This window comes from Anopheles coluzzii, chromosome 3 (genome assembly GCF_943734685.1).
Source record: "Anopheles coluzzii chromosome 3, AcolN3, whole genome shotgun sequence".
In the NCBI taxonomy this organism is placed as follows: domain Eukaryota; kingdom Metazoa; phylum Arthropoda; class Insecta; order Diptera; family Culicidae; genus Anopheles; species Anopheles coluzzii.
In genome coordinates, this window is record NC_064671.1 from 58,709,739 (window position 1) to 58,732,359 (window position 22,621).

The window sequence follows — 22,621 nt, forward strand, 5'->3', positions numbered from 1 at the left end:
ATCAGTTTATGCTTTATTTATAACTAATTATTTCCTATGATGACACACTTTGTCATCCATACATTGTTATATATTTATATTTTAAACTGACCTAATTTCTTCTGATCGTCTGTCGTGTTTCCTGTTATGTTTTTGGGGATAAAGACGACCGAACGTTATTGTTTAATGATGGGTGTTCTTTCTGGGTTACCCTGCGCAATTGGTTTTGCAATTGCGTTATGATTTGCGAAACGTTGCGATGCGCTTCCTGCTTGGCGGTTTTATATTTCGTAAGTGTTTATGTTCCTATTGTGGCTGGTTTTCTGCTGGAGTTGACCTATTGGGAGGTTATAAGTTTCGCAAGTTCTCGAAAAGATATCTGTTTACGATATTTATCGGATTTTTATAAATACTGTCATTTATATATTGTGGTGTTAAAGTTGGATGTGACCTACTGTTAGCAGTAAATCTGTTACAATACGCTTACGCACGCATCTCGGGCATTGCTCTTCCGAGAAGAGCAATCCAAGAGCGGCAGGCCGTTGAGCCGATCCTAGCCGTTCGCTCATTCCTAGCTTGCCCTCTCCTTGCAGGGTTTTCCAAGCCACTTCAATGTTGAAACTGAAAATTTCAATCACGTTAAATGTATGCTGAAGGCTGCACGGGAGAATTCAAGTATGAAAAGCCAGTTCAATACAAAAAGTTTTGTTTTCAAAATCGTATAACTATTTTTCAATATCGGTATAACCCAAGTAGAAAAATCGAGCAGTTTTTTTCATTTTTCTAATGACACACAACCGATTTCAGCTTAACGGGGGGTCCAGATTGCACGCACACAAGCGCAAATGAACACGATGACACGCACACATTGAGACTCGCTGTCAGTTCGTTCTGATGGCTTGAAAACAGGCAAAAAGTTGGGTTATGTGTGGATTGTAAACATTCTGTTCGTTCAATTCACACAAGCTTGTGCCTCAACATCATCATCTCTGCCGCGCCACCGCCTACTTGCAGTATATCTGTTACTTTCTTCGCTTGTTGTACTGTGAATGAGAGAAGGAGACATATTATTCAGGTTGGTATTGTGTAAATTTGTGTACTTACGGTGAATTGAACGCAAACCCCTTTGATTGAACAGCTCACCGCGTTACAGCTTGACTATCCCGCGGTTTTGCTTGAGAAGCGTTAGGGAGCTAATAAAAGTAATATATTTGCATATGCTTTTAGGAAAATGGATTTCAACAATAATGTTGAGGAAAAACTAGGCGACACCATCCCAGTCAAACCGTCGAGAAAAAAACTTGAAGCAGCAATTTCAACCGGATCAGCTCTACTGAAAAATGAAAAGTGCCCTACTTATCCATTCCAGAATCATCAAAATTCCCTACCTCCTGCCGTGCCACCACGATCCTCCTCATTGCCCCGACCAAATCCTCAATTAATCTTAAAAACGAACATGGCCTCACCAATTCCTTTTCCCATCGCACCCCCTCGAACCACATCCTTGTCCACGCAAAGCTTTATGGTGCAATCCATTTCCTTTCGAGCCATAAGCACTCCCGCTTCCGATCCGAATAATACTTTCAAATTAAACTCGCCCACCATACCACCACGATCCTCTTCCTAAATGATGCCAAATTCTAGTCCAGTTCAGAATATCACGTTTCTTCCAAAAGTTGCGGTTAACACCGAAAGTGCATCGCATCCTCCTACCTTACCACCACGATCTTGTTCTGTGTCCCTTTCTGAGCCCAACATAAAACTCAATCCAACTGAAAATTTAACACAGTTGGATCGTATTGAAAAACAGTTGAATATTCTGTCCAAAGTAGCTTGTCACACACAATTTGTGACGAACTTAGTTTTAGACAATCTCTGCAACAAAGACGCAAATTCGGAAAGGAATCCGCTAATCAAAAAAATGGAAACTCTTGACATGTTAGAAGAAATGGAGAGAAAATTGAAACATGAAAGTTTATACATGGCAAAGACGATTTGCCTTTTGTTAAGTGCATTAAAAGGGACCGACAATGTCCAAGAAAGACTATCGATAACACTCGATTTGTTATTCGATCACGATTTTTTTTCCAAGTTTAGTTGGACAGGTGTTGGGTTTTCGGAAGCCAAGATGCCATTAGAAAAATACGTCTGTATTATAAGTTTATTTAAATTCGTAGGAGGCACTAGCTTTATAGATGACACAGCTACGGTTTCACACGAAACAGTGAAGACTTTTCTAGTTGATAAGCTAAATCACGGAAAAGCACGAAGTTTAGTGAAAGGGTTGCGACATACGGTGAAACGTAAAAAAGAATTATAGAAAAGAATTATGTATATATGTATAAGTTAAGTATATATATAAGTGTTTTATTGAATTAATGATTTAGGCATTTATACAGTTGAAATATGAGCTGTGATTAAAGTTGTGATATGAACTATGTAGGAGTAAACGTTTATGAATTTAATGGGTAAAAATTATATATGAAATACCAACAATCTGTTCTAGTTCTTAAGGCATTTCCTCCTTGCATTTTGCCTTATCCCGGGCATACTCGGCAACTTTATTCTACTCATTTTAATACAAAACTAATAAAAAAATAAATTAATAAAAATATTTACCTAAACTTAAACCTTAACTACCTATTCTAAACCTAACAGCTTACATATTTTAATTATGATCTAACTTTCAAGTGTATGTAAAAGAGGACTGAAATAAAATGTATTACCCTGATCTAAACTAACTGCCACTAGCTTGCATTTAATTTCTTTTAATTCTACCCTGACTATTTCCTGTGATAAATCTTCTACCCTAGCTGTAAAGTTATAAATTATCGCCGAGCTACATGGTTGGCTAAAAGTTAGTTGTTTCTCTTTTAAGAATCGTCCTTCTATAAAATATGATCCTGATGACTTTTCTGCAGTACAATACCTTACTATCTGATCCTCCTGTGTTAAAAACCATCCATTTCTATTGCCCTTTCTTAACATAAATTTTGGTTTGACCAACAAAATTACCTCATCTTTTTTTACCTTTAGTGATGGATACACTGTACCATCCTTTTTCCTTGCATCTGCTGCCTCTAATTGTGTTAGTTCTATTAATCTACACACTACCTGGTTTAAAGTTCTATGTCCTGTTCTAGCTAAGTTTTTCATAAAGCCTAACTTGTCCTCAATACGATAAGTTGATAAAAATGGAAGAGGCCCGAAATTTTCAACATCTGCTGCTACATGTAGTAAATTATGAACGTTAATTGTTAAATGTGTTCGACTATAAACTGTGCTATATTCTAATACAAATTGTTCGAGCAACTGACCAGCAAATATCCAATATTGTTCAAATAATCATGATGAGAATAAATTTACCGCAATGAAAAAAAGTTTATGGTGCTCATAGGCTAGATCTGATATTCTGTTTTTTAACAAAGGTATGCTTACGTGATATAAAAATGCTGACAATTCGGACCCCTTCCAAAATCCTAAATATTTTAATGCCCTAGGCTTACGATGTATCTCTGACGGGTATTCGATCCTGACTAAAATATTTGAAATTTCTAAATGCTCCTGTTTTGACCACTTCGGAAAAGGGTGTAAAGCACCAGTTGTAAAACCTTTAAGTAATTTTTTTTCTATTCCTAGAGCGAACAAGTGAAGGTCATCGGCTATCGTTGTTTGTGTTACGATGTCTTCTTCATCTATATCTAATAATGGCGTGTAATATTTTTGGTGTTTCACGTAGTTTCCGTTTCTAAATTCTTTGTCGGTCCGAACTTCAGCTGTTCCTTCATATATTGTTTTGGCTCCGTCATGGCTGTCAACTATTTTGCACTTTATACATGCTTCCAGCCCAGGAGGATACGTTACTCCTAAAAATATATAATAAATTTGCTGTTACTCTCTACTTCTCTTTGAAAATTCTCAAGTTTCTTATTGTATCATTCTTACCTTTGATGAACGCACGAGCTGGTGTATCTGCTACAATAGCTTTCAGGCGAAAGTCGATGATCATTCCGTTAACATCAATGCCTTGCACCAGTACGCGGTTGATATCATCCACTAAAGGCCGGAGAAAACCTTCCAAACAGCTCGGTTTTGTCGCACCACAAAATACACCCAGCACCATGATTGGCAGTGCTGGTAGATTAACTATGTGCATTAATATAGGCCATAGCTGCGTTGGTCCACTATTATGCATCGGAAGTCCATCTACCGCGATATTAGCTTCTATCAATCTGATGACTGGTGGTACAGATCTAGAACGAAAAAGTAAACCAAAAATTACCACATGTTCATTCCAAACAGTCATAATATTCTTACCGATAATATTGTTGGAGAGTGCTTATTCCTTGGTACCAAAGCTGCCCTTCTCCAACGGCCGTAAAATGTCTCTCCACCTGTTTCGGAGTCTTCAGTAGCGTCTTTGCACACCTAGGAAGAGAAATATTTGTAGTTTCACGAGTCAACACCAGCAAATCACTCAATGCAGAATGCGTTATTTTATGAGTTAAAGCCCATATCCTAAGCCTGCTAGCATAAGCATTGCCTTCGGGGGCTTCATCAGCATCAAAATACTCATCCTCATTGACTTCGTCCTCCAATTCGCCTTCACTCCAATCGTCTTCCAACACCGGGCAATCAGCGTCTTCATCGTCATCAGAAACGTAATCCGCTGCTTCTGATTCCATGGGTATATCGGCAACTTCCACGGCATCCGGCTGCACATTCCCGTATGATGAAGCTGTAATGTGTAATAATATTAAATAACCAATTATTGCTCTGCTTGCGTTTTTCATATTTCATTGTTTTAACACAAACATAACTTACCTTGTTGATCGACACCGCTGCTTGTTCCCGGAAGATTTTCCTCTTCCCATTCCTTTTCAAAGCAAAGCAAAACAAATAAAAAAACAACTTTAAGTTCGAAGCAAAAGAAATCACTTTCATCCGTTTCCAACACCAGTTTGTTTTGATTTGAAAATGCACCCGCAACTCTTGACGTTTACACACACCACCATACATTTGATGCTCTTCCACACGGATCGAGCAGATTTTTACCCTTCCCTCCCTGTTTTGCCCACATTTCGCCTGACAATTTCTACTTGGGAAGCCATTTCGATCTGTCAGTTTGGCGGGCTTTCGCCACTATGGGATAGAAAGAAATTAAATACGTCAAAATGTTCAGTGAGTGAGGTTTTCTGCATCATCCCAACGAATACAGTATAGAAACCATCAAATGAACAAAACTATAAATAGTTTTAATTTGTTTTAATGAATTTAATAAATGTTGTTTGCACGTTAAAACACGTTTTCAATGCTAAAAGAAAACAAACTGTGGCGTACCTCGCACGCAAGCTGCACCACACTATAGTTGCGCTAATACACCACACCTGCGTTACACCAAACTTGCGTTACACCGCATGCAAGCAATCGGCTTAATTCGGTAATCGTACCGAACCGGATAGTTGCACTACCGTGCATCGGAAATAGAATAAAAATGCTCTCTTTTCATTTTGACCGCTAAGCAAACCAGACGTGAGTAAAATCATTCCGCACATCCGAAGTAGCTAATAGTTGACACGCATAACCCTATAAAACCATCAATCATTGAACATTTTGACGTATTGCATTTCCTTCTATCCCATAGTGGCGAGAGCCCGCCAAACTGACAGATCGAAATGGCTTATACCGATATTGAAAAATAGTTTAACGATTTTGAAAACAAAACTTTTTGTATTGAACTGGCTTTTCAGACTTGAATTCACCCGTGCAGCCTTCAGCATACATTTAACGTGATTGAAATTTTCAGTTTCAACATTGAAGTAGCTTGGAAAACCCTGTATAACATGCCATTCTGCTACGTTTAGCGCCCATCCTAGCCTCCTGAGAGCGGTACATCGGGCCTCATCGCGAACGAAAGTCGATAACGGAGTGGATAATTTAGCCGATCGGTTAGCAAAATTCCAATGTTATCCAATTGCGTTTTCTCAATCAGAATCTTCGCTAACCGATCGGTTTGGCAGTGGAGTGGAATGGTGTTTGCCGCCATAGCAACGTGGTTAAAAAGTCGAGCAGTGGGATATGCAGTTGAAAACTTCATATAAAAAAAAACCATTTCAGTCGGATAGCCATATCTACTGCTCCACCCCAGTTGATATAACAGTGGAAAACTAAATAATATTAAAAATAATATTTAAAAGCTCGCAAACAAGGATGTTTTATCGCTGTATGAGTTATTTGAGATGTTTTATCACTCGATTTAGCTAAAATATTATTTTTTAGAAAATATAAATTTACCTGTCTTTTTAAATAAATAATCAAAACACATAAATTTAGGTTTATAACAGGTATCTAGTTTTTATAGTTCAAGCTAAGAAATAAGAAACCAAAAAAATCCTTTTCTGCTAATCCTTCTCTTTTATCCAACCTTATGTTAAGGCCTTATGGCATGTTAGAATCGGTTCCGACACGTAAATGCAACGAGATTGGGAAGACCAGTATTATCACTAGGTACAGTATCGGACAGAAAGATAGGGCATTGGTTTTTTAACGCACCGTGCACCCGTTGGGCCAAGTTTATGTGTGGTTTGTATGTGTTTGTGTTTGTGTGTGTGTGTATGTGTGTGGATGTATGTTTGAATGTGTATTGATGTGTGTGTTTGTTTCACAAGTAGGTCGTTTCGAATAGATTTGTAAGTAGTTTTTTTGTGTTTTGGGTTAGGTTTTTGGTGTGATAAGCAGGACCTCCGCCCTCGCGATCAGTGTGTTTTTGATATATTAACAATTTTACGGTCTTCTTTCGCCGTGGTCTTCTGAGAACGTCCGGTTGACTTGCGCGTTTCGGTTGTCCAAGCGCGTTTCGGTTGTCTAAGCACGTTTCGTTTGTCCGAAGCGCGTATGCCACAAAAGTGCGCGATCGTTCCATTACGAACTCGATCGTTTTGCGCTTAATGCCAGCAGCAGCCATTCGCTTTTACATATGGCGCTGATAATCGGTACAACGTTTACCTCGACCCATTGTTACTAACATTGGGCCTCATCGCGAACGAAAGTCGATAACGGAGTGGATAATTTAGCCGATCGGTTAGCAAAATTCCAATGTTATCCAATTGCGTTTTCTCAATCAGATTCTTCGCTAACCGATCGGTTTGGCAGTGGAGTGGAATGGTGTTTGCCGCCATAGCAACGTGGTTAAAAAGTCGAGCAGTGGGATATGCAGTTGAAAACTTCATATAAAAAAACCATTTCAGTCGGATAGCCATATCTACTGCTCCACCCCAGTTGATATAACAGTGGAAAACTAAATAATATTAAAAACCATGTTTCACAGCTCGCAAAAAAGGATGTTTTATCGCTGTTTGAGTTATTTAAGATGTTTTATCACTCGATTTAGCTAAAATATTATTTTTTAGAAAATATTAATTTACCTATTTTTTTTAATAAATAATCAAAACACATAAATTTAGGTTGATAACAGGTATCTAGTTTTTATAGTTCAAGCTAAGAAATAAGAAATAAAAAAATCCTTTTCTACTAATCCTTCTCTTTTATCCAACCTTATGTTATGGCCTTATGGCATGTTAGAATCCGTTCCGACACGTAAATGCAACGAGATTGGGAAGACCAGTATTATCACTATGTACAAGAAATTATAAGCAACTCATATCCGTTGGAGCGGCGAGTTCCGGTCGGAATCGTTTGCGTTGTTTTACACCTATCGAAGGTGTTGTGCCTACTTGTACCTTCCGGACTATCCCCAAAAACTCAGGGTCGCTTATGGAAGGGTACAGCCCGGGAGTGTTCGGATTGACACACACATAGCTATGTTCCACGCCTCGTGACAAACGTGTCACCCAATGAATTTTTTTGTTCATCCATTTAAACGAATATGTACACTTGAATAGCTTCTCTTCTGAATCACATACATTACAATTTTAACGTAGTTATTTTATTTTTATCAAATCTGACGCAATCATCATCGTACGTGTGGAAGCACACTCATTGTCATATCAAGCTCGCCAGTCTTCAGTGGACGGTCCTTGTTCAAGGCATGGAAACGATCGTCCCAGGTGTTGTGCAGGGAGAGGGGCTGGGGGGAGATTTCATCTCTTGGCTTTGAATCAAATACACTTTAATTTTTTTCTTGGGGGAGTGGGGGGTATTGGTCGGAATCCCTCATATATGGGCCCCTGTAGTCTTTGAGTCTCTTCGTCCATGGAACCTCTATCGTTCATGGAGGCCCGCGATGAGACTACTGTACACACCATATATGCTGGACTTTATATCCACGGAGCCTCCTGCGGCCAATCAGTCCGCTTGCGGTTAAATCCGCAATTGCGGAGAGGGCGTAGTAGGTTTAAATTTAAGTGGCCAGATGACTTGGAGGCGTCAGTCATTAAGGCCAGGATAATGGACTGACGAGGGCGAGAGACCGTGAGCGGTTACGGACACTCCTAATTGCACGGAATAAGTGTACCGCGTTGTTTCAATATATTTTTGCACGAGGGCGTAAAATACGGACGTTCACGGATCCAACGTTCGCGGTGGCTGGAGTTGATGGACGCACATGGTATATGGCACAGGACAAGCGTCAGTGAAGGTGGCAAGCTCAGAAAGGATTCAAATCTCGTCCTCCAGTTCATACGATTTTGTTTCAACTAGACTTGTTCAGCCTACATCCCGTTTTACACTTTACCCGGATTGTTTGAATAGGCCTACAGTCAGTACTGTCTAAGGCCTGGTGTGGATTCTTCACTAGATGGTCCGTAAATAAGCAAAATTTACTATTTTATTCATTCCGCAAAACAACACCTCTAAATGTAAACAACAGTGTGATTGACAGATAGGCAAAATCAATGGCTACTCGAATCGGAAAGAGTTATCCACCGGTGGAGAAATTATCCACCGGTGGAGAAAATTATCCACCGGTGGAAAATAAATTCCACCGGTGGATTCGAGCAAATTAACCGATCGGATAAATTTTATCGACTTTCGTTCGCGATGAGGCCCATTGCTTGCTTGGACCGTCAAGAACGCGCTGGTTAAAAACTTGGACACGGCTGATCCCGTGCTCTGCCTGCGTTCTACTTCTATACGCGATGAATTACATCGTTGTCGAGCAGCGAAAACATCGCATGGATAAAACTATCAACGAGTACGCGAGTAAGCGTCTTCCCTTCAAAATCGAGAAAAGAATACTGCCGCGCTCATGAAACAAAACGCCCATGGAAAAGAATAACTGCGCGCCAGCTCAATGCACGCACAAAGTTTACCATTCGCACACAACGTGCAACGCAGAGATGCACGCAGGCCTTTCAATGGCGTGCACTGGAGAAACACCTGTGAGAGAATGCCGAGTTCATTGCTATTGTGCGCGTGTCCATTTCGCACCGGTGTCGCATTCACATTCATGAAACAGCACACCTGCGTTTTCGCCCGAGGAACAAGCGCTGCTGTCGATGCAAACTTTAGTTTTTATCCAAGTGTAAACGCACAATGTTTCACATGATAACACACATAATAAGAATAATTTCAACGCAATATGACATCATGGCAAGCTATGTTTTTCAGACACAAACCCGCGCACTTGCTAATACACATTAAAAAGCACACTCTCTTTCTACTACTACACACACACACACATACACACACACACACACACACATATACACACACACACTCACACACACACACACACACACACACATACACACACACACAAACACAAGTAACGTGGCAAAACAAGTGCACGGTGCATTGAAAAAAAAAGAGTCCTATCTTAATGTCCGATACTGTACAAGAAATTATAAGCAACTCATACCCAAGCGAGTGAAAAAGTCACTTTTCGGCTGTGTTTTCGATTGATATTTCGTGCACGATTTGACAAACGAAATAGTGTACGAAATTCAGACTTTTTTCGGCACATACCCAAACGAGTGAAAATGTCACTTTTCGGCTGTTTTTTCGATTGATATTTCGTGCACGATTTGACAAACGAAACAGTGTACGAGATTCAGATTTTTTTCGGCACATAACCACAACAGCGTGCAATGGCATATTTGCTATCTTCATTGCACGTCTAGCGTTACACATTTTGAGGTTAAATAGTTTTTAAATTGTTGGTATTTATACGATACGAAAGAACACAACTGATGCAAGCTAAACGTAATACACAAAAAGAAATACACATAACCTGCTTCAACGCTTGGCTTGGAGAGCGAAATGTTACGAATGGAAGAACCACACATACAATCATATATTGCTTGTCAAATTATGAGAGTGTATGAGTTATCGTCCGAAAATTTCCGCTTGGGTATCCGTTGGAGCGGCGAGTTCCGGTTGGAATCGTTTGCGTTGTTTTGCACCTATCGAAGGTGTTGTGCCTACTTGTACCTTGCGAACTATCCCCAAAAACTCAGGGTTGCTTATGGAAGGGTACAGCCCGGGAGTGTTCGGATTGACACACACATCGCTATGTTTTACGCCTCGTGACAAACGTGTCACCCAATGAATTTTTTTGTTCATCCATTTAAACGAATATGTACACTTGAATAGCTTCTTTTCTGAATCACATATGTTACAATTTTAACGTAGTTATTTTATTTTTATCAAATCTGACGCAATCATCATCGTACGTGTGGAAGCACACTCATTGTCGTATCAAGCTCGCCAGTCTTCAGTGGACGGTCCTTGTTCAAGGCATGGAAACGATCGTCCCAGGTGTTGTGCAGGGAGAGGGGGTGGGGGAGATTTCATCTCTTGGCTTTGAATCAAATACACTTTAATTTTTTTCTTGGGGGAGTGGGGGGTATTGGTCGGAATCCCTCATATATGGGCCCCTGTAGTCTTTGAGTCCCTTCGTCCATGGAGCCTCCATCGTTCATGGAGGCCCGCGATGAGACTACTGTACACACCATATATGCTGGACTTTATATCCACGGAGCCTCCTGCAGCCAATCAGTCCGCTTACGGTTAAATCCGCAATTGCGGAGAGGACGTAGTAGGTTTAAATTTAAGTGGCCAGATGACTTGGAGGCGTCAGTCATTAAGGCCAGGATAATGGACTGGCGAGGGCGAGAGACCGTGAGCGGTTTCGGACACTCCTTATTGCACGGAATAAGTGTACCGCGTTGTTTCAATATATTTTTGCACGAGGGCGTAAAATACGGACGTTCACGGATCCAACGTTCGCGGTGGCTGGAGTTGATGGACGCACATGGTATATGGCACAGGACAAGGGTCAGTGAAGGTGGCAAGCTCAGAAAGGATTCAAACCTCGTCCTCCAGTTCATACGATTTTGTTTCAACTAGACTTGTTCAGCCTACAACCCGTTTTACACTTTACCCGGATTGTTTGAATAGGCCTACAGGCATTACTGTCTAAGGCCTGGTGTGGATTCTTCACTAGATGGTCCGTAAATAAGCCAAATTTACTATTTTATTCATTCCGCAAAACAACACCTCTAAATGTAAACAAAAGTGTGATTGACAGATAGGCAAAATCAATGGCTACTCGAATCGGAAAGAGTTATCCACCGGTGGAGAAAATTATCCACCGGTGGAAAACAAATTCCACCGGTGGATTCGAGCATATTAAGCGATCGGATAAATTGTATAGACTTTTGTTGGCGATCATGCCCATTAACCCACTTCCGCACATCTAAACAACATCAAGATAATAGTGTTATTTTTTTTATTGAAAAAAAAAAACTTGATGTTAATTAATTACGATTAATTTAAGTGCGCGTTAACAACAAAACAGATCGTGCAATGTCTGAAGTCTATAATCATATAAACGTTCAACAAATTGTCTATACAATAGTTAGGATCTTGTAAATGTGACAACTCGAGTTACAATGTAATTGATAAACAATTTATTAGGTTCGAATATCCTTGGTGAGCTTTCTTCGTTCACAAATGTATGTGTGTAATCGCTATACACTACATTTAAGAGAAATAAAGCTAGCTTATATGCTCATAAATCTCTACGCATTTTGAAAATGGCAATAAACACGATGACATATATTTAGTTTTATAGAAGGTTCCTATTCACGTTCACTAGTTGATTTTGTCTGGATTTTTGCGGACTGCATTTCGATTACGCATGTCACTTTGTATCGTCTTGTGTTTTACAAACCCCAACAGAAAGTAATACAAGTTTAGCGCAAGGATACTGGTAGTCTATCATTACACTGGATTAACCTGGTGGAACTGGTAGCTTGTAGCGCACCATACTCGCCTGTCCGCGATGGATTGGCCTGTTCTCAAAAAAATATTCAATCATTCACTTCGTCTTGACACATTCCCAACTATCTGGAAGCGATCTTGGATTGTTCCGATACTTAAAGGTGATAAAACACGGGAATCTAACTACAGAGGCGTCACATCGCTATGCGCAGGTGCAAAAGTATTCAAAAAAATAGTTCATGCTAACCTACTCGCATAGTCAGAGCACTACATAAGCCAGCAGCAGCATGGTTTTGTTCCGAAGCGATCCACCGTAACCAATCTTGTTGAGTTCACGTCCCAATGTCATCGAAATATGGATAGCCGACTACAAACAGACGTTATTTACACCGACATAAAAGCTGCATTTGATACGATAGACCATAATATATTACTAGCAAAACTTGGGATCAGAGCTAACGTGCTGAATTCAATCATACCTATCATATGAACTTATGCTGTGGCGTTTTAGCAAATTTTTTCTCAACCTTTCGTTGAGCTATCGGGAGTTCCCCAGGGTAGCTACCTGGGTCCGCTGACATTTACGTTGTTCATTAATGATGTGTCGCTTATCCTACGTACAGATAAACATCTGATGTTCGCCAACGACTTAAAAATATTTATGGCAATACGAGTCGACTCTGATCGCGAAGAACTTCAGCCGCATATAAAAAACTTTCGCCGTTGGTACACACGCAATCAGCTATTGTGATGTGTCGAAAAATGCCGAATCCTATCATTTAGTAGAGCTCGCGAGCCTTTTCGGTACAGCTACAACATTGATGAAATTCGTATTGAAAACGTTAAGGTCATTAGAGATCTTGGAATCATCCTTGACGCGAAACTGACCTTTAACCAACGCGCAGAGGAAATTATAAGCCATGGCAACCAGCTTCTAGGATTGGTTCAACGAGTGGCTAGAGATTTTAGGGACCCAATCTGTGTAAAGACTGTGTATTGAAGTATAGTCCGTTCAGTGATTGAATATGCGCAGGTTGTTTGGAAGCCATCTTCTCAGCGCTTATCTGACCGCATCGAGTCAATACAGCGTAGACTCACCCATTATGCTTTGTATCTACTCCCATGGCAACCAGGCAGTCAATATCCATCATATGAAGCCTAAAGCTTCTTAGGTTGAAAAAACTCAGTGACAGGCGTCGTATAGCGCAGCAAATGTTTGCTGAAGGTTTTCTAACGGGGAACATCGACTGTCCATCCCTACTCCATCGACTGGACCTCTACGCCCTCGACCTCTGCTTACCCGCTGTGCAAATTCGAGCAGTTTTCTGCGTAGTTTTTTGCGTCGTTTTTTGTCAAAAAATACGCAAAAAAATACGCTAGACTTCAGCCAAAACTACGATAGCCAGCGCATTTATTGCAGTTTTTGAAGGCGCGGCGAGAGAGAGAGAGCAAATGCGAACAAACGGCTATCTCTTTCTACCAATTCAAATTTGGCGCAATGTAATTGTGTTGGTGGAAAACGATCAAAAAAAAGTTACACACTACAGCGCCCATGTATTTAAAAGGCTCAAAAAGGTATTGGTTTATGATAATGGGAATGAGGAGGACTTTCTGTATTGCACACATGTACTCATTTCGTTCGTTCCACACACTACTACTCCTGAACTCCTGGTATTGATATTGCCGCTGTATTGCTGGTGCCGTCTCATATCCGTTCGAGACTTGCGCGTGTGCAGTGGCTAGTTTGCGGGCTGCCTTTTCAAGGAATTTTATTCAGATTAATCAGCGCATACACATATATACATTGGTAAGTGTTTATTTATTTATTATTCTAATTCTTACGTGCCGTGGTTGACTCGATTGCTGGATTGACCTGGCCTTGGTCAACATGTTCCATGCCCGTTCCGATTTGACCGGTTGACCGCGATGGACACGGATGTGTATGATTCTAATTTAAAATTTACTCCTTCCTCTAGCTAACCATGAATCCGGAAGGGCACTCCAGTGGAACTGTTCGGTACAGTGCGGCTTATTGGCTGCCGCAGGGCTGTACCAGCGCCACCTCCACAGCCACCTCCACAGCCTCCTTCACAGCCACCACCACCAGCACCACAACCAGCACCACCACCACAGCCACCACCACCAACACCACCACCACCACTTCTACCACTCGAACCACCGGCACCAAGAGCACAATAAAAATTATTTCCAACACCGTTATTCGTCCAGCAAAAACCGTTGCCACAGGGAAGCAGGAGGGTATGATACTGACATCGGAACAATATAGATTGATGCAGAAGCGGTCAATGACTGTGGAGGAAATGGGTCGGGCAGGTGGCAAGCTGGCCAAGTTCTCAAAAGTACCAGAATATCGGCCTTCTGCTCTGATTGGCCAGGACTCCCGTCACCCCGCCATACCATCGTCCATTACCGTGCGGAAGGTTATGGGTAAGCGCCCCGCCATCACCACCGCCAACACCACCGTCCGTACCACCGCCAACACTACCGCCAACACCACCGTCCGTACCACCGCCAACACTACCGCCAACACCACCGTCCGTACCACCGCGAACACCACCGCCAACACCATCGCCAACACCACCGCCAACAACACCATTCCAGCCTCGCTTCCCGAGACCATCGCTACCGTCGAGACCAAAATTCCGCGCCGCCCTACCGTCGTCCCTGCCAAAGCCGGAGTTCCTGCAACAGTTCCTGCTGTCGTTGCAACGGATGCTCCTGCCGTCGCTCCTCCTCTGACCGATGTGCTGCAGGTGATAACCGAGCTGTCAGCAACAATTAATCGCCGCTTCGACGAATTCGCCGCGGAATTTGTCGCCCTTAAAAAGGAAGTGATGGTCACTCGGAAGACCGCCATGGCTACCGAGCTGGCACTAAACAAATTACAGAAAATAGTATGTGCCGATCCAGACGGATACGCGCTTCCGGCGACGGACGGTTTCACGCTGCAGCCCATACGGTCAGAGGAGGAGCTGAAAAGCATTGAGCAGAAGTTGACCGACAAGCAACATGCTAAGAACTGCCTGGCATGGTTGCAGAACGAGGTGATGGCAACGGATCCCACCAAACGGTTGAGGGAGGTGCGGGATCTTGTTTTCGACAGTGGCTTTATTTCGCGTTGCCGGTGGTCTAAGCGAAACGGGAAGGTGTCGATGGCACATTTTTCGAACGTATGCGAGCTGTTCCGCAAAGCCGCAGCGACCTGGAAGGCGCCCATCACCACAGCATACGTGGTGGATTTTTTTAAACGCGTGTTGCGGTATCCTGCCGAAGTCGAAGAATGAAAACAAAGAAGTAATGCTCAATGTAAATAATAATGATAATCTAGGTTAGTTTAGTGTAAGTTTTTTTTATAGCGTAGGTAGACAAGTTAAGTTTAGTTTCGTGTTGTACATAGTTAGTTTAGTTAGTTAGTTTTTTATTTGAATTATTAATATATTAATGAATTAAATAACTAGGACTTCATGAATACAAAAAATGCATTCTGCCACACAGCACCCAAGATAATTTCTCATTATTTACCTTCCTGATCCGAAACACTTAACCAGGGTTTTGGGAAGAGGCATATTTTTTTAATTTATTGTCTAGCAAATGTAAGTGTGTGTCAACGGTACAAACATTAACACCCCTTCCTGTTCCGTTTCCACTGCAGCTACCTTGCACATCAGCGTGCTGCTGGCGTAGTGTTGCAGTTCACCCTTATTCAAATCTACCATGTTGGCAGAGTAAATATTCGCCTCCGTTGAAAGGCAAGGTTCCGTAAAGGCAGGCACCTGTTTGAAAAACGCGTACCCCTGCACCGTAACGTCCTTGCCTGTTTTTGTGGCCGTTTCGTAACGGACCACCTCGCCCGAGTTGGTCATAAACCATTGATCGCGAAAGTTTTTTCGCAGCGCGAAGCCCTGCCGCACGGTCGTTATGGTGTCGACACCAACCGTGCGCACCGATGGTTCGTCCACCGGTTTGTTTTGCTGACGCTTGGCAACAATGACATGTTGCAGTTCCAGCAGACGATGGACCGCTTGTACCAGGCTGTGCCTCCCGGAATGCACCAACTTTTTGAGGTCATGCAAAAATGCCTCAAAAATGAAGGCTGATATGTTTTTAAGCCCATCGAACCTGCAAACATCATTGTAAACGTGCAGCAAGTTATGCACGTTGCTATTCATGAGAACCGGGCTGTACAGATCTCCATAGGCTGCCACAAACCTATGCAAATATGAATCAGCCAGTTCCCATTTAGCGCGATGGTACGTGGTGGACATGAACGTCACAGCCATCATCAACAACATGAAGTGTTGGTACGCTGCATCGATAAGTCTATCCTTCAGAACAACGAAACCGGCAACCAACAGAAACATCCTGTACTCCGAAGCTTTCCAGAGATGGATGTATCGCAGGTCGCGCAGTTTACGTTGGTAATCTGAAGGCAGCCTTAACAGACGCAAGTGCGCCGACACTTCACGTTGCTGGCGACGTGGCAAGTAACAAGCAACGCCAGGGAAGCCATTTATCCACAAATGTAGCAACTTTGCCTCTACGCCCTTGTATATTAAGTGCATGTCTTCGGCTGACACAAAATCGTCAACGATATCGCAACCTAATAGACTCGTAAAGGGCGTAGGGTTGTTGACATGTGTTGGATATTTGTCGTCACAAAAATTCTTGTGGTTCCGAGGCGCGCATTGTTCACCATACCGGAAGTACATCCGGTGTCCTTCCAACTCACCAACGATTGTGCACTTCATGCAGGCGCTGTACGCATTATGCGATTTAACACCTGAAAGAAAAAAAAATACACAAAAAATCAGAAATAACTCGTTTCACCGCATATAAATGTAAAGGTTAAGTGGACAAACGCATAACGTATTTTAGGCGCTCCAGTCGCTAACCCGTTGCAATAGATTTCTTGTTACAACGGTTTAGTCGTAATGAAAGCGTTGACTGTATATAGTGCATTTTATCTACATACCTTTAATAAATGCTCGTGCCGGAGCGTCTGCAATTATTGCACGCGCTTCCACCCAGTAAGAGCGGGATTTAATTGTCAGACCTGTCACATACAGTCTGTTCATTTCGTCCACAAACGGCTGCAAAAACTCCTGGACGAATAACGGTTTTGATTCGCCACAGAATATAGCAACCGTCATTACAGGAGTATGTGGAACGTTATGAGCCTGCATGAGAATTGGCCAAAATTGGGTCCGACTGCTCTTGTGCAGGGGTAGGCCATCCACAAAAATTTTCAACTCGAACCCCTCCTGGGTTGGCTGACAATCGCTGGAATAGAAAAAAAAAATATGAGCACATGACCAGGAGCACTGTCAGTTAAATGAGATTTAAAACATGCTTACCGAAAATATGAAAGCAGGCATTTTTCCACACCCTGGTACCACAGCTGCCCACCTGCGATGGGTGTAAGGGCTGTCTCCGGTGCTCCGGACACAGGCGTGTTCATCAACGTCCGTGCATCTCGTGGCAATTTGGTCTGGGGGAAGTGATGTCGCAAATGGCCCAGCAAAAGGTTCAAACTCCGATGAGTTTGTCCAGTTTGCAGGGCCCACATCCTCAAGCCATCCTCGCACGAAAGATCTCCGTACGGATGGTCTGGCATTTCCACCTCGACCTGGATATCCTCCACGTCTGTATCCTCGCCGCTGCTTGCGTTGGTCGTACCTTCCTCCTCGCTTTCGCTAAGCGGAGCAGCATCGTCTGCAACATAACACATGATACACATGAGAGCACAACATAAGCAGCATACAGCATAACGATCGTTATTTACCGATCACTTCCATGGGCATCGGAACATCTTCAAACTGCACTGGCACAGCATCACGCGCTCGGTCATCTAAAATATATTCACGAAAACCATTGTTAAACACTGATCGCTATATTCACCGTTCAGCATATAATCACCGTTCACCGATCACTTACCCGCAGTCGGAGGTTCTGGCTGCTGGGCAAGAAGGAGTTCCCTTTCCACTTCCTCCAGACGCTGCTTGTAGAGCCGGGAAATTGCATGGGACATCAAGCCACTTTTCTTGTCCTGATTTGAGGCCATTTTCACGCTTTCTATCGGGAAACTTTTCACGAGAGGGATGAGCACTGGTTGAATTTGTGTTGACGTTTGTTTACATTTTCTATCGGTAGCGGTACCGGTCTTAAAATTGGGCTGCACGCGTGAAAGAGATAGCGCTATGGAGCGACTTCGACAGCGCGCTCAGGCGAGGGGTATGAGGCAGAGCCAGGGACGGGTTTCTCGAAACGCTGCTTGACAAATTTGCCGTAGGAGGGAAAAAGAAAGCATGAGAAAATGCGCGAAAGAGAATGATTTCTTCCGTCGCTTTGCTCAGGGGGTAATGTCCCTCGTCGTCGAACGAACTATGGCTTGTAGTAGGTTTCGAAATAGCTATGATCGCCATATAGTATGTTCGGTTTTTGATACGGTCGCCATGTAATCTGATGAGCGTACAACGGTACAACTGATCAACGCGTACCATAGCGGTAGGTCAGTGTTTCACTGACAAGTATCGAGGTTGAATAACACTTTGTCCGAAGCGGACTTTTCGACACTTGATCGTCCAGGCGATCATAGAAACCTTTAGGAGGTTTCCCTTACTGGAAACGTTGGAGTTTAGAGGCCTTACCTTGGGTAGGGGGACATAACTAAACTCTTTAAATGAGAAGTCGATAGATATTGGATGGGCATAGTCCTATCCTGACAGTCCGAACGCATCTGACTTGCCACGGTCGGAATTGGTTTTATTTATACTCAATAAGTTTCGTACATTTGGTTTTGTAATGTGTTTTTGTCCTAATTAAAGGTTATTGATATGAAGTACAATTCATACATTGTATTGGAGTGAGGTGTCTCTCAATTTGTGCCTATGTTGCGCTTTTAGTGTTTTTACAAAGGTTCTGGAAAGTTTCAACTGTTCTAGCCAAAGAACGAGTGCGTTCGTCGATCTTTGCCTACACTGCGCTTTTTAGCAATAAGTTGCTATGCGTTCTCTGTTTGTCCACTTTGCCGCAGTAACGCTTGAATTGCTTATGCTGCGCGTTTCGGTTGTTTTCGATAAATGTTTCTCAATTGTTTTTTCTATGAACGGTATGGTCTGGGTGTGTTGCTATGGTGTGGATTGATTTGCTGATGTGTTATAATGAATGTGTTGCAATGGTGTGATTTGGCTTTCCGAAGTGTGTTACAATGTGTCTATAGCTGATAGTGTGTATTATAATAAGTTCTGTATAGCAGATATGCTACACCTCCCCCCTTTAATAGAATAACGTAATGAATTACAATGATTGAAGATATTCTTTTCATTTAATTAAGCTGAGTATTTGGTATGCTTTTTTTTTGGTTAACTAATAAAATCATTTCTTATCTCTTAAGGTGGGTAATATTTTATGTAAATATATCTATTATCTAGAGGTAAAGAATTGGGAATATTTAATTTTCTTCTACAATATTTAGATTTTCCTATGATTCCTTTGTTGGGTTCGTTTCTAGAGTTTTCTGCTTTTATAGATCTTATGACTTTTAGCATGGAGATAAAATTATGAAATTTTACAAGGAGCTCTTTTATATATTTTTTGTAAGCAATAGTTCTTCTTGGTTCTTTTACATTTTCTTCACATAATGTGGAATAATTCATTTTTCTAGCCTTTTTATCCTGGCAATATAATTCATTATTAGATTCTTTTATATACTTCTTCTTTGATTTGATGCTATGCTTTCTTCTCTTCATACGTTTTAGCTCGGTGGCATGATTTTCATTACAAGGATTCTCCTCATTTATTTCCATGTTGTCTAGCAATAATAAACTATCCGTTACTTGTTCTTCAACAATATTTTTCTCATTGTCATTACTTGTTGTATTCATTTGTATTTGTTGTTTGTTTTCACGTTTATAATAATGTTTAGTATCATTTTCGCATTCTTTTGTTAAGTTATTATTCTCTTTAAATATTCTTTCAGAGTCTCTTGACCCTTTCATATCATTAATTGTTTCATTATTTAATGCATTTCTTCTTTCTGATTTATCTTTAAGTTTTCTGTTATTATAGTTCGTTATGCTTTTTATATTATTATAGTCTTTTTGAGTTCGATCGTTCATTTGATTAGTATTTGTATAGTCTTCGTAATTTTGATTGTAAGTACGACTTATATGTTGTTTGATATTATTACTGAATTGTGTATGATTGTTTTGTTCTGTTCTTATATAAAAGCATTGGATTTTGTTCTGACTACTGTTGTTATAGTTGTTCTCGCGATTATTATATCCTTGGTTAAGTTGATTGTTACTACTACAATTGTTTAACTGATAGTGGCGTTTATAGAAACTGTAGTTGTTATTATTTATATAACTGTAGTTGTCGGATGGTGTTTGAGTTGTTATTGAATGATTAAAATTTGGGTAAATTTGATAATTAATTAGGGTATCTTTATGTTGAAAATCCCTATTGTTGCTTCTATGGTTGTTCTGTCCATATCTTACGGGTGGGAATCTGGGTGGGTTTTGTGTCTGAAATCTATTATTATTTGGGAATTCGTTGAAATTGTTCCTTTCTTGGTAGTTGTTTCCATGGCCTCTATTGTTCCTGGTAGCGTTTGAATATAGGATATTTATATGATCATTCTTTCCCTTTTTCATCATGTCTTCTAGCTCCAACTCTACTGCTCGCTCTATCGCTTCATGCAAGGTTTCGAATATACTCGATCTCATTATAATTCTGGTCTCGAAATCTTTGAGTCCATAACTCAATGCACTGATTCCTGATTTAGTTGCCTTTTTTCTTGCTACTTCTGGTGCTATCTCTTCCGCTATGTATGCTTCTTCAAGTTGTTGCGTTAGTTTTTCAATAATGGTTCCAAAATCTTCTATCGTTCCCGTCTGTTTAGTATTATCCATTTTCGATACTATGATCTCTGGTGTTACCTTTATGCTGCACCTGTCTTGTAATTTGCTAACTATTTCTTCGATTGAGGATGGGGTTTCCCCTACGACAATTCGCGCTTTTCCTGTAAGACGTCCTAATACCAGTTCTATTATTGTTTCTTTATTTCCCGGATCTACTATTTTCTTTAGTACGTTTAAATTTGATACCACACTTTTCAAATCTGTCTCATTACCGTCATACTTTGATATGAGAGAAGTGGTGATTTTAATCAATTCTATAATTTCAGCCATTTTGTCAGGTTTCGTTTCCATTGTTATTTCAAATTGCTTCTCTGATAAAGTCGTAAATTTCCTTAGTATTATCCCTTAATGCTGTAAATGCGCAGAGCCTACATTTTAGCTGTTTCACCTGATCATAAATTATTATCATAATTTTCTGTTTTCTCTAATAGTTTTGCATCGTTCAGCTTCGTTATTGTTAGTATTGCCATAGTTTATAGACAATTTTAATAAATTCCTAACCTGTTTTTTGTTGTTGCTATTTTTGCACAATCTCATCAGTAAAATTTTAAATTTACGGTACCTTGTTTATATACATAATATATATTTTTGTTGTTGCTGCTCATGATGATGCTCGTTACCGGTGCTTTGTGTTTAATCGGTGCTTGGTGTTTCAGTCGTCACTCGATGTCTTGTCGGGGTTGGGACCCTTTGTCCATTCGCGCCTGCCAATCCATATTGGGCAGTGAGCTCGCCTTGTCTTTTCGTCTTCCACGTTGGGAACGGTTGTTCAATTCATTTACGCTGGTTACATCTCGTTGACCGTAGTCTCGCCGTTCATTCTATCACCTTTCAGATGAACATCACTTTTACATACGTATCGCTTATGGTTTCACTGCACTGTGTTTGTATGATGGTAACATCGTTATTTGTTATTCCCGCTTACGTTGGGCTTTATGCGTTCTGTCTCACTTCAAGTTTGCTCTACTTTGCAAACCGATCACTGAAGTGTTTATTTATAACTTGTTGCATTTCTGCACGTTGAGGTAGGTTGTCACCAACCTTTTTTGCATCATAACGCATAATTATTGTTCACCGCATACATTATTTTTTCAAACGGTTCATCACTTATATTTTCGATGAATTGTCATTTTATACACCATACTGTGCTTGCTTCTCGTCGCTCATTCACCGTTATTGTTTTTTTTTGTATATGGGTCACTTGTGCCAGCTGCGGTGTAGAATGTTCTATATAAATTTGCACATTTGACACTTTTTTCACTTTCCGTCGAATGCCGCACATGGTCGCAATACTTTCAGGTGCGTTAACATGACACTGCTATACGTTATAGTTGTATGCATCACATTTTACTTAATTTCACTTAAACTTCTGCCCGTCGATTGCAGATTATGGTCACGGTCGCCATGTAATGGGTTAGGCGATAGCTACGGTCGCCATATGATGAGCGTACAGCGGTACAACTGATCAACGCGTACCATAGCGGTAGGTCAGTGTTTCACTGACAAGTATCGAGGTT

The 22,621-nt window shown here is 41.2% G+C and overlaps 2 protein-coding genes and 1 long non-coding RNA gene across 3 annotated transcripts; 1 reads left to right on the top strand and 2 right to left on the bottom strand.

Moving 5' to 3' along the window:
- Positions 1 to 635: 635 nt before the first annotated feature.
- Positions 636 to 2,720, top strand: LOC125907241 (uncharacterized). The gene is made up of 2 exons (XR_007452522.1): positions 636 to 1,054; positions 1,207 to 2,720. It is a non-coding gene; the product is annotated as an uncharacterized LOC125907241 (long non-coding RNA).
- LOC120959056 (uncharacterized) lies at positions 2,267 to 5,098 on the bottom strand. Its single transcript, XM_040382198.2, has 4 exons — positions 4,804 to 5,098; positions 4,297 to 4,717; positions 3,925 to 4,232; positions 2,267 to 3,845 (listed from the first exon to the last, which is right to left on the bottom strand). The coding sequence occupies exons 2-4, from the start codon at positions 4,662 to 4,664 to the stop codon at positions 3,325 to 3,327; spliced, it is 1,197 nt and encodes a 398-aa protein (XP_040238132.2). The 5' UTR covers positions 4,665 to 4,717; positions 4,804 to 5,098; the 3' UTR covers positions 2,267 to 3,324.
- A 10,604-nt stretch (positions 5,099 to 15,702) lies between these two features.
- LOC120956188 (uncharacterized) lies at positions 15,703 to 18,386 on the bottom strand. The gene is made up of 5 exons (XM_049608283.1): positions 18,118 to 18,386; positions 17,966 to 18,031; positions 17,538 to 17,895; positions 17,156 to 17,463; positions 15,703 to 16,963 (listed from the first exon to the last, which is right to left on the bottom strand). Exons 1-5 carry the CDS (start codon positions 18,242 to 18,244, stop codon positions 15,768 to 15,770), a joined length of 2,055 nt encoding a protein of 684 aa, XP_049464240.1. The 5' UTR covers positions 18,245 to 18,386; the 3' UTR covers positions 15,703 to 15,767.
- Positions 18,387 to 22,621: the final 4,235 nt, after the last annotated feature.

Bases quoted from the DNA above. Each gene is read 5' to 3' on its own strand.
- LOC120959056 (XM_040382198.2), bottom strand. From the start codon at position 4,664: ATGGAATCAGAAGCAGCGGATTACGTTTCTGATGACGATGAAGACGCT. The intron at 4,233-4,296 runs GTAAGAATATTA...TTTTCGTTCTAG, and splicing joins ACTCTCCAACAATATTATCG to ATCTGTACCACCAGTCATCA. The intron at 3,846-3,924 runs GTAAGAATGATA...ATATATTTTTAG, and splicing joins AGCTCGTGCGTTCATCAAAG to GAGTAACGTATCCTCCTGGG.
- LOC120956188 (XM_049608283.1), bottom strand. From the start codon at position 18,244: ATGGCCTCAAATCAGGACAAGAAAAGTGGCTTGATGTCCCATGCAATT. The intron at 17,896-17,965 runs GTAAATAACGAT...GTTATGTTGCAG, and splicing joins GATGCCCATGGAAGTGATCG to ACGATGCTGCTCCGCTTAGC. The intron at 17,464-17,537 runs GTAAGCATGTTT...TTTCTATTCCAG, and splicing joins TGCCTGCTTTCATATTTTCG to CGATTGTCAGCCAACCCAGG.